Here is an 18,644-nt window from a genome sequence, read left to right on the forward strand (position 1 = left end):
AAACCTTGCCATCTTTCTTGATTGTTGACATTTGTATCAATTTGGAAGTTCTTGATCCATTTTGGGTCCACTGTAGAAAAAAAAATAATGTTATGTTCACACAGTATTTCTCGGGTCACATGACTCTGTTTAACTACGTCATAGTCTCTGTTTATATAAGTGCAAAACGTGTAAAGCATCAGTTCTTGTATAATTTTTTGACAAATTTTTAAACTTTAATTACCATCTTATATAAAAAATTTAAAAAGTTTTAACATTCTTGTAGACATTAACAAATTAAAAAAAAGATTGATCCACTCCTCGGTTTCCCTAAACTGCGCGTCCAACAAGTCGGTGACGTCATACACGATCTGTTAGTACAGCAAGATTATACTCGGTGAACACAGGGGCGGTATTATTATGTAAAAACAGGTCATAATCAGTATATGATGAAATATTTTGAGAAACGGGGAACACAAAAATTATTTTTGCATGGCTGATGACGGAAATCTTATTGAGGTATATCTTATTTCGCTTATTTAGCTTATGTGTGACGTCATATTTGTTTTTTCCCGTTCTCGAGAAATGTAACATGACACGTTTTTGTCATGCGTATGTCCTCTTTAACGATGTCCTGTAAAATAATGAGGTCAGCTTCATCATTCGAAATTTTTACAGTTAATCAATTATCTAAAGGATTTGCATTTCAACATAAATTAAAAAATATTGAATGATAGAATTTTTTGTGAATTACGCTTTTTATTGTTTAAGTTGTCTAAAAAAGTGCGTAATTTTCCCTATCCAGATGCAGTGTAATAGACAAAACTTGCTTTTTCGAATTTTAAATCCTAGTTATACTCTATAATATTTTAAAAGATACATGTCCACTTCGATATTTTTATATATGATTAAAAAATCCCATTATGGACAGAGTAATGAGCCCGGAAACATGGAGAATTAAAACTCCACTGAGATACTGTAGGGCATATTTGTCAATCAGTATCTCGAAACCTAATGATATAACTGCTTTAAGATACGTGGGACATACTTAATTAGAAATATACAAAATATGAAAAAAATTAAATGACAAGTATTTTTTCAGCTCAAGGCCCTTCTCCTCCTTAATATGATTTCTACAATAATGGATCTCTCCAATCAGAGAGCCGTGGATATGCAATCAGATAATTTATACATTATAGGATACTGTATGATAGTGTTGACTTTATTTAGCTGAGTACATAACAGAGAAATAGGGTTTCTGTGTTCAAGGCTGTGTAATTAACATGACCCCAAACTTAAGAATATCTCAAAAAGTTGTGTACATTATTGAGTCTCTAATTAAAATGTTTCTTTGATATTTCATTTCAAAGAAATCATGGTTTTTGTCAAGACGTTTTTTGAAAAAAAAAATACATTGAAATATTTTTTTTAATTTAAAAAAAATTCAGACTTACTTGTACATGTATTGAACTTGTTGAATATGTTCCATTTACATGGAAAGCAAACAGGAAGAAATATTGGATATGTCGCTACAATGAATCTAGTGACACAATTACCACATAAACACACCATAATTATATATTGTTATCACATTCTTAATATTATATCCATTAATGCCAATAGAAAATTACTTGAAGACATCTATTAGATATTTCAGATCATCTGGTTAGTCAGGACGGCAAAAAGAAAGAATGGAATGTTCAACAGCTAAATATATAAAATAAAAATGTTATCAGTTTAAATAGAAAATGTATATGAAATAGTAACAAACACTGCTTTTTTGAGGAAATTAATGTTTTTTTTAAATGAAGGAAATGAATAAAAACGTGCTCCTCGACCTAGAGCTATTTTTTGACTTCCTCGCCAATTTCAATGAAACTTGGCATATAGTCTCCATAGATAAATGGGATTCGAGATTTTTCGAATGAAGATTTGCCATCCTTTTTACATAGAATATTTTTGAGAAATGACACAGGATCATTCTTTAAATCAGACAAGAAACAACAAACTTACACAATAGACTTCTCATTTGTAGAGTAGATTTGATTTTTTTCAACCCCTCAGCCTCAGTTACAGGGAAAATGTCTCGGTCGTCAAGCAAGAAAGTATCATCAAATTTTTATTTTGTGGCCACACACTGTACATACCGGGTACATGTAAGAAAACAGACATGGATAAAATTGCTCTTGATCAGAGAATGTCGTCAACCTAGCTGCTTAGGGTCATATCCAGAAGGTCAAGGTTGCCAAAATTGCTCCTATATTTATTACAGAGATCAGTTTGAATTTGACTAACAAGTCACCTATGTCCAGGAATGTCGGGGAAACCTTGCTGCGTGATACTCAAGTGTGGCCTTGAATGGCCTTCTATACACTGGTGAGTTCCAATTCCATGGTACTTTAATTTATGCAATTAGAGTCTTCTGCGCTCTGATTTAAATTGAATAACTAAAATCTACAATGTAATACACAGTTTGTAAGGCAAAAATATATCATGATGAATCAAGTTCTTTTTTTATTTGCTAGATTTTCCATTATCATTTATTGATACAAAGAAATTAAAATTTAGATTTCAGCTTTTCTATTTCAAAAATATCTGATTTAATTAGTCTTTGCAATTTTTTAAACCAACATTAAAGCAAAATAAAGATAACATTTTTCTTTTTTTTTTTAATTCTTAGGAAATTAAATTTGACTTTTATTTTGGATTTTCAATGAGTTTCGCTATTTTCTTTAAAGAAATACTTTTCAGACTAAAACATGCTTATTACACACTTCTGGAAAATATCGAAAAACATCGATACTTCATTTTATGTATCGATGTATCATATCGACCCCTTGCATGACAATACATCGATGTATTGTTACAACCCTAACAGTTTGTAATCAATTCAAGTATTATTTAAATTTTGTAAGACCAAGATGAAGTACCCCTGGTATTTGCATGTGCTTTCCTTATTTAAGTAAACAGGGTTTCCTATGTTGAAAATAAAATAGATCAACTCAGTATTTTTACCTCTGTACGAAACACTTTTCTTAAAAAAGAAAAACAACTTATTTTTTCATATAATGCATAGAAGGTCCTTAAGACTCATGAGTCTTTCATCTTAATACATTGAAAACAGTGCTACACTGTACAATATATGAATTAACGACAAACCTCTGTTGGATAAATGCCAAGGTTAATTTAACTTTTTTCTGTTTTATTGAAATACACTTTTATAATATGATATGATACATTACATGCAAAATATCATCTAAATATGTCATCTACAATTATTCCAAAAATTTTGTAATTTTTGAAATTTTCAACAGAAAACTTCAGAGATTTCATCATAAAACATGATTATTGCGTAAATTGAAATAATTAGTGTTACGCCAAGAGGAGACACTCTTGTAAAAAATATGTTTTAAATGAGTTGTCTATCTTAGTACTGTAAACGTTCATAGACAGAATACACATTTTATCATTCGAATCATCATACGTACATCTCAAGGACAGATTAATAAAATTGTATTACATGTAATACTGCAGGATAAAGTTTTTAAAATGTCATTTTCAAGCAAAAGATAAACAATATAACTGCGTGAAGGAACAACAACAGTTCAACAATGATAAGTTTAAAAAAAAAAAAAAAAAAAAAAAAAAAAAAAAAAAAACCACAGAATTCATTTTAATATTTCCCGGACACCAAATCACTCAAAGCACGCCTCGGAGCGAAGATGGTTCCATACACAAATGAAACTGATGTCCTTTTAGTCTGGTACGTCAAATGCAAGATATGCATGTGTTGCTCACGATAGGATTCCAGTTACTTGAAATTTAAAGCATTTGCTACAAGAGAGTCCATTGGTCAAATATCAGACGCTTCCTTTCAGGAACGCATGCGCATGGCGATTCCTTTAGTACAGCTCACATTTCTGTCTTTTCTAACCTTTAACATATCTTAAACCTCCTCAAAAGTTAGTTGACGTGTTATTATAAATTTAATTAAAATAATCAACAAATTGTAGCACCAATATGAAAATACTATCATGCCGGGTCTCAAATTAATTAAATTCAAAAGTACAGCCAAGCGATAGTCCCATTTTGAATCTTGGTTCCATGCAGCCGGCTTTGTTTTACCAACTTTGGGCTATAATATACTGATTTTGTCTGGGAATCAATATTAGAAAAAGGAAGACTTTCAGGTCATTATGCTCAACCTAAAATATCTTAATGATATAAAAATTAAAGCACCAATCAAAATAAATAAAACCATCGATGTTGCACACTCGATTTTGTGACTTGTCCTTTTCCTTTTTGGAAGGTTTTGACTGGGAGGAAGTGAGGTAGGTTCTTCCAGGTTTGACCAGACATTCAAGAACCAAATGATTAATATCACTGAAAGTCCCATGGTTGTTCTTCGAATATAGTCTGTAAAATGAAATTAGTTTTTCTTTAATACTCTTTCGTGGTTCATAAATTTGACAATAATTTCTTAAGACAATAATCACTGTAATTTTATATGAAAGATTTCATTGTTTACTTCACAATAATTTTCCCCTATATATTTTTTTTTATAATATTTATTGAAATGGAATAAATAAAGTACTTGTTTCATCCATCATGGAAAGATAACTCTGTAATAGCAGCGATGGCAGCGAGAAGAGAAGCACCGTGTATGTTCTCAGCAGTCGGATCTCGTATAAATCCCAAATCCAGTCCCCATAGTGACCACATATATATTTAACCTCTCTGAAAATACACAAATGTAAAAATTAAATAAATAACAAGAGTCCCATTGGCCACATCGCTCACCTGAGCACTTTGTCTAGGAAAAAGCAGAAATCAGTTAAGTATTCAAAAGTTTAAATATAAAAGTGGTCGGGTATGGGGGGGGGGGGGTTGAACAAACTTGTATCTACACTACCCGAGGATGCTTCCATATTTCTTTGACTAATCATAGCTTAAATAGATTTTTCAAGAATTTTTCTTAGGCCAAAGTTTTTATTTTTTTGGTTTACGATTTTCTGTCTCAAAAAAATGCATTGGGTGGTCGAAAAATAAAAATAAAAATAATTTAGGATTCAACAATTTCATTTTAAAATACCAGCAAAGTTTATTTTAATAAAAATAATACACGTCAATAGTACTTTTAAGTTTTATTGTCTAGATCACATAACTCTTTTTATTTAAATTTAATTCATTTCTAACTTTAGACTGAATGTCATTTTCATTTACATATAGTTCTGATTTTTGTTTGTAAATCAGTGCTTGGTTCATGATGTTCAACATTTTGTGCTCTTCAGTGATATGTGAAGTGTTATAAACCTTGGTATCCCCACAAACTAAAAATAAGGATCCAAATTCAAGTTAAATTTAGATTGAAGAAAAATACAATTTAAATGTTAATAACAATATTAAAAGTAATTGATGTTGAAATAAAAGTTATAATAATTTGATCATGCAACTATCAAATTTAATGTTCAACCTGCGGCAAAAAACCTAATAATTTCTCAATCAAGTCTTTCTTTAAATGTTTGTTATGTACCTGCACAGTAGGCAATGCTCATTATTTATTAGTAATTCAAAGGGCTTTAATCTCAGTTGAGTATGAAGTTTGCAAAGATTTGTATATTGAATCTACTTCTATAAACTAACAAATGTTTTATACACATTTGAATTTTCCAGTGAAATACCAGTCAACGTTACAACCCGAGCAAAATTTTCATTACGGAAGACTTAACTAAGTACAGACAATTTGTGGTCAAAAAAATTATAGAAGCAAAAAAAGCAAAAAAACTGGATAGTTTCTGGACATACGACGGTAGAATATTTGTCAAAACCGAAAGGGATGGAGACAGAGTTCAAATCACCTCGGTGGATGACCTCTACGAACTAATTGGTTAGATATATCAAGCACCTGCCTATATATTTATGTCACATGTAAAATACAGAATCAACATTTTTAATATTATGGACATGCTCAAAACATATTAATTTAAAAATTTCCATACTCTCCAATACCAGTGTATTGTTTTGCTCTCTGAACAATGTTGTTAGACACGCTTTGTTTATTTACATACATAGTCAGTCTTGTATATATGTTTGTTATGACTGACTTACAAGTACTTGTTCTTGTAACAAGTCCTAGTTCATTATTCTCTGTTTACAATCTGTTTTTTATTTTGATTACATCTACAATGGGTTTCAGTTTTTCTAGACAATATCAATATTTATATGTTTGCAAGCTACAACGTTGCTGTTTTTTGCGGCTTTATTTTATTTTTCTTCAACCCAAAACACTAGTTATTACCGATCATGGGTAATACTCTTGATCAACATCGAGCCGCAATTGGAATTTTTTACCTCCGAAATAGATGCACAATCAAATCCATGACTTATTGTTTTTTCAGATTTATACATTTATTCTCCTTGTTGTTAAAAGTGTACCAATGTTGTAAACAAAAATTCAAAGTTTGCATGAAATACGCAGTATATTTTCAGCATGTCAATTTTCTTTTTCAACTTATAAGCATTTTACTACTGTTGTCTGGGGATATTGAATCAAACCCTGGGCCTACAAATAACATAGTCCGTACTTTAGATATTTTTCATATAAACATAAGAAGTATAAGAAACAAAATTGAAAATTTAATATCATTTGTCAGTGATTATCACATTTTGTGTTTTACAGAAACACATTTAGATGCAAATATTGACGACAACGCTATTTCAATTGAGGGGTTTTCTAAAATTTTTCGCAAAGATCGAAACTCATATGGGGGCGGTACACTTATTTATGTATCCGATTCACTTAGAGCTTTAAGACGTGCTGACCTTGAACCTTTGAACACTGAATGTATATGGATAGAAGTAAGCGATCCTACAAGTAATATTTACCTTTGCTGTCTGTATCGGCCTCCGAATTCTGACAAATCCTTTTGGAAAAACATAATGTGGTCCATTGAAAAAGTTTCTGATATATCCAACAAAATAATAATCCTTGGAGACTTAAATGTAGATTTTTTAGATATCCCACACACTCACATAGTTAACGAAATTTTGTCCCAACATAGCCTTTGTAATATCATCAACGAAGCAACGAGAGTCACGAGTAGTTCGAGCACGCTTATTGACCCAATTCTAGTTAGCTCAGACATCAGAGTGCTTCACTCCGGAACTGTTCAGGTTGATAATTTTATAAGTGATCATAAAGGAACCTATGTTTATGTTAAGTCAGATGTTATTCAAAATCAATCATACGAAAGAAAAGTTTGGTTATATAAACATGCAGATATGGATAAATTGAATTCTCTTATTGAAAATACTGACTGGAACACACTTATTAGTGAAGCACCGGATATAGATCAAGCAACAAATAATTTTACATCAACATTTTTGAATATTGTGAAGGAATGTATTCCTGAAAAATCGGTTGTAATTCGTCCAAAAGACAAACCTTGGTTTGATTCGGCTTTGCGCAAAACACATAGAACTAAAAAAAGATTATTTAATAGGGCTCAAAGGACAAAAAGAAACTCTGACTGGGAAAAATATAAAAAATGTAGGAACAATTTTAACAATATGAAAAAAATTGCGATCGAAAATTATTATAATATTATAGAACACCACATTACAGATGCAAGTAAAAATAATTCGAAACTGTACTGGAAATTATTGAGAGATATATTTAAAGTTAAATCAACTACAGACATTCCCCCTCTACAGTATACTTCTATTAATGGTGATGCATCTATTGCTTTTTCAAATGAAGAGAAAATAGATGTTTTAAATGATTATTTTGCTTCTATTACTTGTATTGACGATAGCGACGCTGTGTTACCGGATTTTTTTTCTGCTTGCAATAGCACATTTGAGACCTTCTGTATTTGTGAACAAGAAATCATAGATATTATTTCAATTCTACCTGTAAATAAAGCAATAGGCCCAGACAATATTAGTCACAAGATGTTGAAATCCACAATGTATACTATTGTAAAACCGTTATGTTTATTGTTTAACAGGTCATTAGTTGATTGTATTTTTCCTTGTAAATGGAAAGTTGCTAATGTTCTCCCTTTATTTAAGAAAGATGATCCTTCTATTATGTCTAATTATAGACCTGTGTCATTGCTAAGTTGTATTGGTAAAGTAATGGAACGAATCATATTTAAACACTTGTATAATCACTTTCATGATAACAAACTTTTTTATAAATACCAAGCTGGATTTCTACCAGGTCACTCCACTGTATATCAATTAATTGAAACATATGATACTATTGTTAAAGCTATTGACAACGGTGAACATTGTTGCATGATATTTTGTGATCTTTCTAAAGCTTTTGATCGTGTATGGCATAAGGGTCTCTTGTTTAAACTCAGAACTTATGGTATAGAAGGAAATTTGTTTCAATGGTTAAAGAGTTACATAGAGGGTAGATCACAACGAGTTTTATACAGAAACTTATTATCTGACAAAAAACCTTTATATGCGGGTGTCCCTCAAGGCTCAGTGTTAGGACCTCTATTATTTCTTATATATGTAAATGATGTTGCCGAAGAAATGACAAGTTTTTGTAGACTATTTGCAGATGATAACTCCCTTCAGCAGTCATCTAAAAATGTCAATACTATCGAAAACAAACTGAATTATGATCTTAACAAGCTAGAAATTTGGTCGAAAAAATGGCTTCTTAAATTTAACTCTTCTAAAACTAAAGCAATATTTTTCAACTTGAGAGGAAGTGTTAATTATCCTAAACTCTTCTTCCAGCAAAATCAGCTAGAATTTGTCTCTTCGCATAAACATTTAGGGATTTTTTTCTCACATGATCTTAGTTGGTCTACACATATTGATACTATTCTAACTAATGCGTATAAAAAATTGGGCTTATTAAAAAAACTTAAATTTGTAGTAAATCGGAAAACTCTTTCACTCATGTACACAACCTTTATTAGGCCACAATTAGAATATGCTTCACTGGTGTGGGGTGGGTGTAATGTAGGTGATAGCGAAAAATTAGAAAAATTACAATTATGTGCTGCTAGAATTGTCACAGGCTTAACTCTGTTAGCTTCTAAAGATGCACTTTACTTTGAAACTGGATGGGAACCATTACATGAAAGAAGGAAAAATACTAGATTAACTACAATGTACAAAATTTATAATAATCAAGTTCCTGAGTATCTGACTGATATAATCCCAAATTTGCGTTGTAATTCATCAAGTTACAGTACGAGAAATTCACATAACTATAACATACCCAAATGCAGATTACAAACCTACAAGTCAACTTTCATTCCCCTTGTTATTGATGAATGGAACTCATTACCTCTTGTTGTAAGAAATTCTTCCTCATTATCTATTTTTAAAAAGTCTATTTCTTATAATAAAACTATGCCACCCTCTTACTTCAGTTACGGAAATCGACGCTTAAATATATTACATACAAGGCTTCGACACAACTGTGTACTTAATAGCGATCTTTTTCGATGTAATATAATCTCGAGTCCCTTATGTTCCTGTGGAAGAGTAGAGGACACCCATCATTATTTCTTCTCGTGCAAAAAATATACAGAAGCCAGAAAAGAATTTTTCGATAAATTTCTGCGAATGGGAAAATTACATACTGTCGATACTCATACATTACTCTGGGGAGATGAAAAGTTAAACAATGTTGAAAATGAATACTTATTTTCTATTGTACAAACATTTATTAAAAAGTCAGGTCGTTTTGGTTGATGCAATAATTACTTCTTGCAAATTCTATACAGCTTGTATATTGTATAATGTTTCTCTGATTATTATGCTTTTCTGTGTTTTATTCATTTTAAGCTGAAACCCATATATGTAAATATGTTTTGGTATAATTCATATGTAGGGAGAGGGCGTATTAAGTTTTAAGAACTTTTGCCCAATCCCAGTTGTAAAGTTTATAGACAATAAAATATGTTCAAACGTTACTTCAACTAAGATGTATCTCTCAACACTAAATTGGCCTAACTATTATCCATGGATTTATCAGCCTATTTTGGGAAACACCATTTTTGGGGAATTGGGAAAAAATTATCAGCAATTTGATGAAATTGGAAAACATTTTTAAAATGTTGCTTAAATCATGTACTCAGGGGTAATTCATTTAACATTTCAGCATGAACTCTAATTTGGGCAACCAAATGACAATTAAATATGATCCATCTTATTTGTACAAAATCAATTATGAATAATAGACTAATAAAAGTAAAATGCATATGGACTTCAATGAGTATAAAGCATTTATACAACTTACGGTAGTACATGTACATGTGTGTATGAGATTTCAATTTAGATCATTATAGTATCTGTTTCTGGAGATTATAAACCTCCTGCAAAAAAATATACTAAGTACACATTTTCTAAAAGTCCTCTTTTAATATGTATTAATGCATTGAAAATATATATTTCTATCTGAAATAATGCCTAAAGTCCTTACCATTAACTCGCAGATCAAATGAGTAGGTGGAAATAACTTAAGAAATCTATATAATTACACAATATCATCATTTTTAGAAAAACAGAAGAAATTCGGATTAAAAGTTGGCGATGTTTTTACAGTGTTTTTAAACGTGTTACGACTGTAGCTTTGCTAAATGAATTAAATATATGAAAATTACAGACAATCTCACAATTTTACTTAGTGTTTTTCCAAGATAATTAAAAATAAAAGCATTGTTCACCAATTGAGAAAAAATACTGCCAAATTGGGAAAAACTGAACTCATTTTCAATTGGGAATGGGCCGAACTTCGGCACCTGAGAAGGCACTGATTAATCCTTATTATCTATAGGTGTATCCGTGTCTGCTAGGTCGATCAGGGTTGGGGCATACACTCTCCAATATTACGGTATGAATTTAGCCAATTGAGACATTGCAATTGGAGAAAGGGATCATTTATCCAAGATTTTATTCACTTTTCCATGCAGAAAAAGTTCTTTAAGTGTGTGTCATTGCTTTCAGTGAGGAATTACCTTGTAACATGACAGAGCCGCCATTTTTGGTTTGCACATGTGTTTATTTACGGTCACCTAAATGTTTGTAAAGGTCTCATATATTTATAAGCGCTTATTTAACTAAGATGCATTCTAAAATTGAAAACCCACCATTTCAGCTGAGAAAAATCCTGAAAAATATGTCGGGAAAAGACATTATTTTTATTTTCATGATTTGTGAAAATTAGGGTCGGCGGAATCGTAAACCAAAAGAAAAAAAAAACTTTGGCCTTATACGTTTGATCTTCTATTGTGGCCTTGCCCTACCCTTGTCTTGGTAAGACGTCAAGGTCAAGGGGTCAAAAATCATAGTTACTGTATATTTGGAAAGGTCCTGAGCCACAGGTAATGTACATGTCAAATATGAAAGCCCTCTCCCTTCTTAATCAAAAGTTATAAGCAAAGATTAAATTTTGAAAGGAAGTTTAAACTTCAAGGTCAAGGGGTCAAAAACTATAGTAATTTTGAAAGGTCTTGTCACAGGTAATGTACTTATGTAATATGAAAGTCCTACCTTTTCTCATTTGAATTTTATAACCAAGTTAAAGTAATGTTAATTTTTTTGGAATAGGTCAAACTTCAAGGTCAAGGTCACGGGGTCAAAATCATAGTATATTTGGAAAGGTCTTATCACAGGTAATGTACATGTAAAATATGAAACTACTTAAGTCCTATCTCTTCTTAATCAAAAGTTATAAGCAAAGATTATATTTTTGAAAAGTAGGTCATACTTTAAGGTCAAGGTCACAGGGTCAAAAGTCATAGTATATTTAGAAAGGTATTGTCACAATATATATGTGTAATATGAAAGCCCCATCTCTTCTCGTTCAAAAGTTATGATAAATTTAAAGCAATGTTAATTTTTTTTAAAAAGTATGTCAAACTTCAATGTAAAAGTCAAGGGGTCAAAAATCATAGTATACTTAGAAAGGTCTTGTCACAGGTAATGTACATGTGAATTATGAAAGCCCTATCTCTTCTTATTCAAAACTTATGACCAGTTAAAGTTTTTGTGACAGACTGATACACGGACAGACTGACAGACGAAGGAGATTTAATGTCCCTCGCTTTTGCGAAAGCGGGGGGAAAATTGTCTCGTCTGACTGCGTGCGCATGTTTATATCTTTGATTTAAATGCAGAGTGGCGATTGTTCACATACTCGAATGTAACAAAACAAATGAACTTATTTAACTGAAGAAAAAATGAACAAGGGTACATTAAATGAGTTCAAGAATTTAAACAACAGTGACCTATTAATTTTAACAGTACATATATTTTAGAATTTGAAAGCCATGCATTGTGCATTCAAAATAGGAAGGGTGAAAAAAGATACAACCTTTTATAATATCAATGGAAAATAAATCCGCTTACATTAAGTATCTGCAGAGAAAAGAGTTTAAAGAAGGAATTAAAGAGGATCTACTACTGTAACATAAAATTGGAAAATCCCCAGACAAAAATGTGAAGAAAAAATAATATCTTCAAATGAAGATTTCACGTCAATGACACACTATATTTGATAATAGAATACATACTTGATTATAGAATGGGGAACTTTTTTTTATTCTTCTCAGTATTATCATTGGGTATTTTAATGAAACGTATATTGTATTGTTAATATAGGAATTAGGAGTTTAATTTTTAAACGCGAAAGATTGTAAAGTATTGGGGTGAATGTCCGTGGAAACGGGGGGGGGGGGGGGGTCGACAAAAGAATTTTGTCATGTTTCGACTGCAGTTCCTTTTTTTTTTTTTTTTTTTTGTTCTTTATGTCAATTTTAGGAAAACATAAATTTATTCTGAAGGTACATTTAAATAAAAGTTCCCAACATTTCAAACAATTTCATAGATGTGTGTAAAATGAACTAAAGTACATGAGATATAGGTCAAAAGGTCAAACTATTATAATTACTTCCTTGCGCCACGAGTAGTTGATTGACAACTCTTTGCTTTTACAGTAAATGAACGTGAAGCATCCTTTAGGGAAAATCCTCGAATGGGTGACGAACCTGGGTCAACGAGAGCTCGAGAATCAATAGAATTTTGTTGAAAGGGTTCTGTTTTCACCCAGCGGGTCTTCGCGGTTGTGGACAAGTTGCGTATAATTTTTTTCTCAGTGAAGCCCCGAATATGAGTATAGGAAAACAGGATCGTTGTTATTTTTAGATTTAATAAAACATATTTTAGTATGTATCAAAATATAAATGGGTGAGGCAGTAGGAAAAGTCTAATCCCTAGATATACAATAGACTTCATACATGTAGAAAGCATATCAACCTAGCACGACGATACACTGCATGTTAGCCTACTCCATATAAGGTACATCATGTACAAGGCGCATAAAGTATATTTTACGTAGTTTTGACTGGTATAAATTAAACACCGATGAGTTGTGCTGAAATTTACACAAAACGACTTTAGAAATAAAGGAAGAAAAAAAATGAACAAAAAAGTTAAATTTTGTTCATCTAATTATGCATCAAGAGGCATATAATTTATGTCTGTCTTTCCGTTTGTCACCACTCGTAAGTGACATATCCTATATATGTAACTGGAGTACATTTCAACCAAATGACTTTCGTACTCGTTAACAGGCATCAATGCCGACATTTTACTTATAGTATACCCAAAACAAGATTTTGTCAAATATGCAATAAATGCGTCAAGATTATAAGCACCCTGGGTAAGAAGAAAAATACGTTTTAACCTGGGGTAAAGAGAAAGACAAGTTTTATAGATTAAATATAATATATCTACATTTGAATAAGTTACATGTATAGAGAGAGAGAGAGAGAGAGAGAGAGAGAGATTTGCAAATGTTCTCCTGTAACCATTTCTTATGAAAGATTTTGCATAACCATGATAACATTTGGTTGCATTGTTTGGTATTTATGATATTTGATCATGTTACAGACTAGTATCTATATCCCGACAGATTGATATAAATGATATAGCTTATTTCTTAATCGTCAAAAAAATAACAGAATAAACTAACATAAATAATAGACCATTACTTACATGTATTACTTACCTCACAAAACATGCGTATGGAATGGTAATTAACAAGAAACAGTAATTTTGGGGACTGTTTTCCGTTTTCATCTTTGTCTGCCACAACATGTTAATCCCTCCAATAACTATCGAAGAAGACACTAAGACGGACATGGTGAGCTGAAATTGAGAAAGCATTCCTCTGGACAAATATTCTTCTGCAAGTATGGCGTCAATAATGGTCGATACTGTAAAAAGCAGAATAGAGAAGATGTGGGAAAATAATCCTAGATTACAACGTCCATTTCCCCTTTCGTTCCCATTTAAAGCTTCTCTAAACTTCATCGCATCCATGTTTATAAATTTCAGTGCATGCAGCGTATACATGTAGCTTGCTCACAACTGTTTCCGTCGAGTTGTCGGTGTACATTTAAATGCCGCAGTGGTATTGATAATTGCTCGTATGTTCGAGTAGTCTACTATATACATATAACATATATTTCGTTAATTATGTTAATTGCCTCAGCTGCCAATTGATATTTAATTTCTGTCAGGAGTCAATAATCATATCAATGCGTCACTTTCAGTGTAAGTAATAATTATTAATAATTAATTAGTGTTTATTTACAACTTCTAATGAGTTTACCGGTTGACATTACCCATTGTCAATTTTCAGTCAAGTCCTCGATCTTTGATATATTTATTTCTGCCATATCCACTTGAATTGAAATCGGGAGGCCCCAGAATATGTAAATATCATTATTTATTTATTTATTTATTTAATATTTATTTTACGGACATAACAAGTTATGTTAATAAAATGACTTTTTGTAATCTTCACTTATTTTCCAGTTTTGTTATTAATTTATTTTTTAAAGGGGCCTTGACACAGATTTGAAGTTAATATTTTTTTTTCAAATTTTCTGTATAATACCATTTTATATGTTGCTATATATAGCATTTCACACGGAAATATAATAAAAACATATTTTATCTGGAAATTATTGAAACTATGAATTTCGGGACGCGTTTGATTGACACATCTCTGCAAAAAATATTCTGTTATAAAAAATTATGTGGTATTCGTTGAGTTCGAACCCCCTAGCAATAAAAATCCTGAGTGCCATTTTCCTCTGAGACTAACACGCTAACCACTACACTACACAGCTCTTGGTGAATTTTGGCATTTAAATTATGTTTGTGATATGACCCTTGACTAAATGGACTTCAAGAATTTCTCGAAAATATGCGAATGCTGTGTCATAAAAGTGTATTTTTAAGGTATAGTGGGTCTTTGCTCCGTGTTTTTGTTGACCAAAAAATGTATATTTTTTCGCAAACTTTGAGGAAACTTTGAAAATTATGGAGCGAAAACCCACTCATATCGAAAAATTGTGTTATAGTATGAGAAAATGATCCTTTTTTCCCTCTCTAGTGTGTGTATGTTATTTCATAGGCAAATAATTTCAATCTTTGTGTGATTTTTGCAAATTGTGGAGGTTTTACATAAAGTATACTTTAATTGTAGATGAAATATCAAAGAAAATTTTGTTTTAATTGAGATTTAATTTTTCACTTTCTTGTTTGTTGCACTGCATTGCGCTCGCCTTGTTCGCCCATCTTTTAAAATAAAAAATACAAATTATATGCCATGACACTGTGCTTAATTGGAAAACGTCATCTATTTTGTTCTCATATTTCCACGGTTGCGTTGTAAAGAAAAATCACCTCGGACCACAGATGGCATTACATATGTTATTTTCATTTAATTATTCTGTTACTGTGCCTTTTTATGATCAATCATTTTAGCATTTCAGAAAAAAAATCAGGTTTCTATAACACCATCCCCATCCCCACCCCCACCCCCTAAAAAGAGAGACAAGGTAATATATAATATATTTTGTTTTGTTTCTATTATTAATTTATTTAATCATTTTTAATCTTAATTTAGCTTATTTTATTTTATTTTATTTTTTTTTGGGGGGGGGGGAGGGGGGTTCAATTTTATTGTGCCTTTATATGATCTATAATTGTACATGTAAAATCTCGAAGGATAACTCAGACCCATCTAATACTAGAGGCTTTATCCCCCCCCCCCCCAAAAAAAAAAAACAAACAAACAAACAAGGTTACATAGTTCAGACCAGATGAATTGTTTGTATGTTTTGTTTTTTGTTTTCCTTTTTTGTTTATTTATTTATTTATTTTTTGTTAACGGCCCCATCTTCCAGAGAGAGAGAGAAAGAGAGAGAGAGAATTTAACGGCCAATCAATATATATTACTTCACATATAAATCAAATCAAGGTGTTCGTCTATTTAAAATACTTTCAGTCCTGGTGTGTTTTTTTCCGAAGGATGATTATTATGTTCCAGAATTTATTCTTTTTTTTTGGAGAGGTTTGTAGGAGCAGGTTCGATTGCATCTTTCTTTTGTCCTCGCACAAATGGCCCGAAGAACTTTATAAGAAATCATCCTCTCTAGCCACCACTACACTTATCACAGGAAGCAGATGAACAAAGTTTGCCGATGAAACGCTGCATTAATAAGGCAAATAGTATACATATCGCTGTTATATAATTTTTATCCAGTGAAACTTTTGTCACTGAACTTCGTTTACCCGTAAACGGAAGGACCCCCCTTCCTTATCTGCTGAAAATGTGACTTTCTTAGATATGGCGTTCTTCTTTGTGGTGGAAAGCAAGCTCACAAAGCTATAAACTTCTCTCCGTCTTTATAGTTTCCTTATTAAAGCAATACCAGCATCCAACTTTTTTCAAGGTACAGGACATAAAAATGCATAACCAGAATTCGGAATTTGCAGTGTGGTTGGAGTCCATATTTTTTATGAATAGATAATTATCAGGATAAAGATTTCCGAAGAGGATACAGTTGTTCAAACTTAGAGACCAGTCATGGGGGGGGGGGTGCTACTTTTTCTATAAAGCATGCGTTTCGTGCATCCCTCCTTTTGGTGAGACATACAGTTTTAATTTTTATACATGTATTTTAAAAATGTGACATCTGAAGCATTGTCACAACTACACTTTTAAATAACACCCAATTTCGCCTAATCTAAGGAGTTTTCCGTGAAATACATCATCGGAAACAATGACCAAAATGTACGATCCTCACACATTCTGGAGAGAGCGAAAATGCAGATCGTGACATGAGACGATTCGTGCAAAAATGCAGTATTGAAACAATCCCTTTTGCCCCTTCTGCTTCGAATGTCTACATGTATATATATGAATAAATGAATATATTAATGTTAAAAATTAGTTCGTTAAAACTAATTTTAATACTTATTAAAGGATACGATACGAAAGAGAGAGAGGAGAGAGTTACGTGCACTAAGTACCATACATGGCTAAATGACCGAATTAATAACCTTTGTACTGCAAAATACAGTAGGTCAACTTCGCATACTTGCACGTAGTGCGGAATTGAAAGTGCATAAGAATAGCCCAGTGCATAATGCACCTATTGCAAATCTGTAGAGAGGGGTGCAGCGGGCTGTATAAATAGCCTTGAATGTTGTTAATCCCACTGCGTGTCTACTTCCTGCTGACTGAGAGGGATCTCACTTGCATTTAATAAAACCTCATCAAGTTATAGTTGCTTTTACCCACCCTAAGCCATGTATTACTAGTATTATCTCAATAAATTTAGGATACAACAAATTTAGAGTCTAAATGAATTCAATTTCATCATTATGATAATTTATTATCTTTTCCCAAAGAGGTTGTGTTTGTCTTTGATTAACTGATCGAAGGATTCATCATTCATACTGTTGCAGTATTATTCCAACTGAGTAAAAGCTTGTAAAAATTCATTTTGTTTAAAACTCTATTTTGTAATAACTATTTTATAGAATTAAAAATGAACAATCTATGTTTTCCCCTCTAAATATCGATAAACGTGCAAATAAAATACACACAGATACCGAAAAATCTTTGGAGGAAAGGGGTGAATACTGAACGCTTCCTGTAGCCAAGTACCAATAAAAAATTATAATGCAGGTCACTTCCCTTGTTAACATCCATATAGATTATCTCAGGACAGTGGGAAGCAATTTCAGTTGGGGGGGGGGTCTTGACAAGCGAAAACAAAGCAAAACAAAAGGTTATCCTCCTCACTCTTAAAAATCCTGCTTCTGTTCCGTCTCATATATGTAAAAGTGAGGTTGTCTATCTTTTTTAACTTCCTTGTGTATAATGACTGTACATAGAAACTTATTTTGATTGCATGATTTCCTGTAAATCTGTAAGGTTTTAAAAAATATATTTTGATCCAAAAAAAAAAAAATGATAACAAAGTATGTACACTGTATTCATCATGGAACATATGTTCAAGTATTCCAACCAGGGCACAAAAGGTATAACTTTTCCGAATCGTAGTACACAGTGTATTTAAATAACAGGATGTTTGAAACATATTAGGGGTTCCGGGGGCACTTAGTTTTTTTTTAAAGTATGTATATATACATTAATATACTCCAATGGCACCGATTAGCACCGATTTTCACATGCTTTTTTACATTGGGTTTTGAAATAAATCGCAAAACTGCATAAGTATTTTTTTTTTTAAAAAAATGCATTTTTCGAAACGTGGTACACATTGAAAGATACTTATACCAGGATGTTTATCTACTTGAAA

At 31.8% G+C, this 18,644-nt stretch overlaps 1 protein-coding gene across 1 annotated transcript; it reads right to left on the reverse strand.

Annotated features, from left to right (window-relative positions):
• Positions 1-3,645: 3,645 nt before the first annotated feature.
• Positions 3,646-14,399, reverse strand: LOC133202612 (uncharacterized). The gene is made up of 3 exons (XM_061338456.1): positions 14,027-14,399; positions 4,574-4,716; positions 3,646-4,395 (listed from the first exon to the last, which is right to left on the reverse strand). The coding sequence occupies exons 1-3, from the start codon at positions 14,371-14,373 to the stop codon at positions 4,166-4,168; spliced, it is 720 nt and encodes a 239-aa protein (XP_061194440.1). The 5' UTR covers positions 14,374-14,399; the 3' UTR covers positions 3,646-4,165.
• Between the last annotated feature and the right edge of the window lie 4,245 nt (positions 14,400-18,644).

This window comes from Saccostrea echinata, unplaced genomic scaffold (genome assembly GCF_033153115.1).
Source record: "Saccostrea echinata isolate AGI-Se365-2 ecotype Australia unplaced genomic scaffold, CSIRO_AGI_Sech_v1 ptg000047l, whole genome shotgun sequence".
Classification (NCBI taxonomy): Eukaryota; Metazoa; Mollusca; class Bivalvia; order Ostreida; family Ostreidae; genus Saccostrea; species Saccostrea echinata.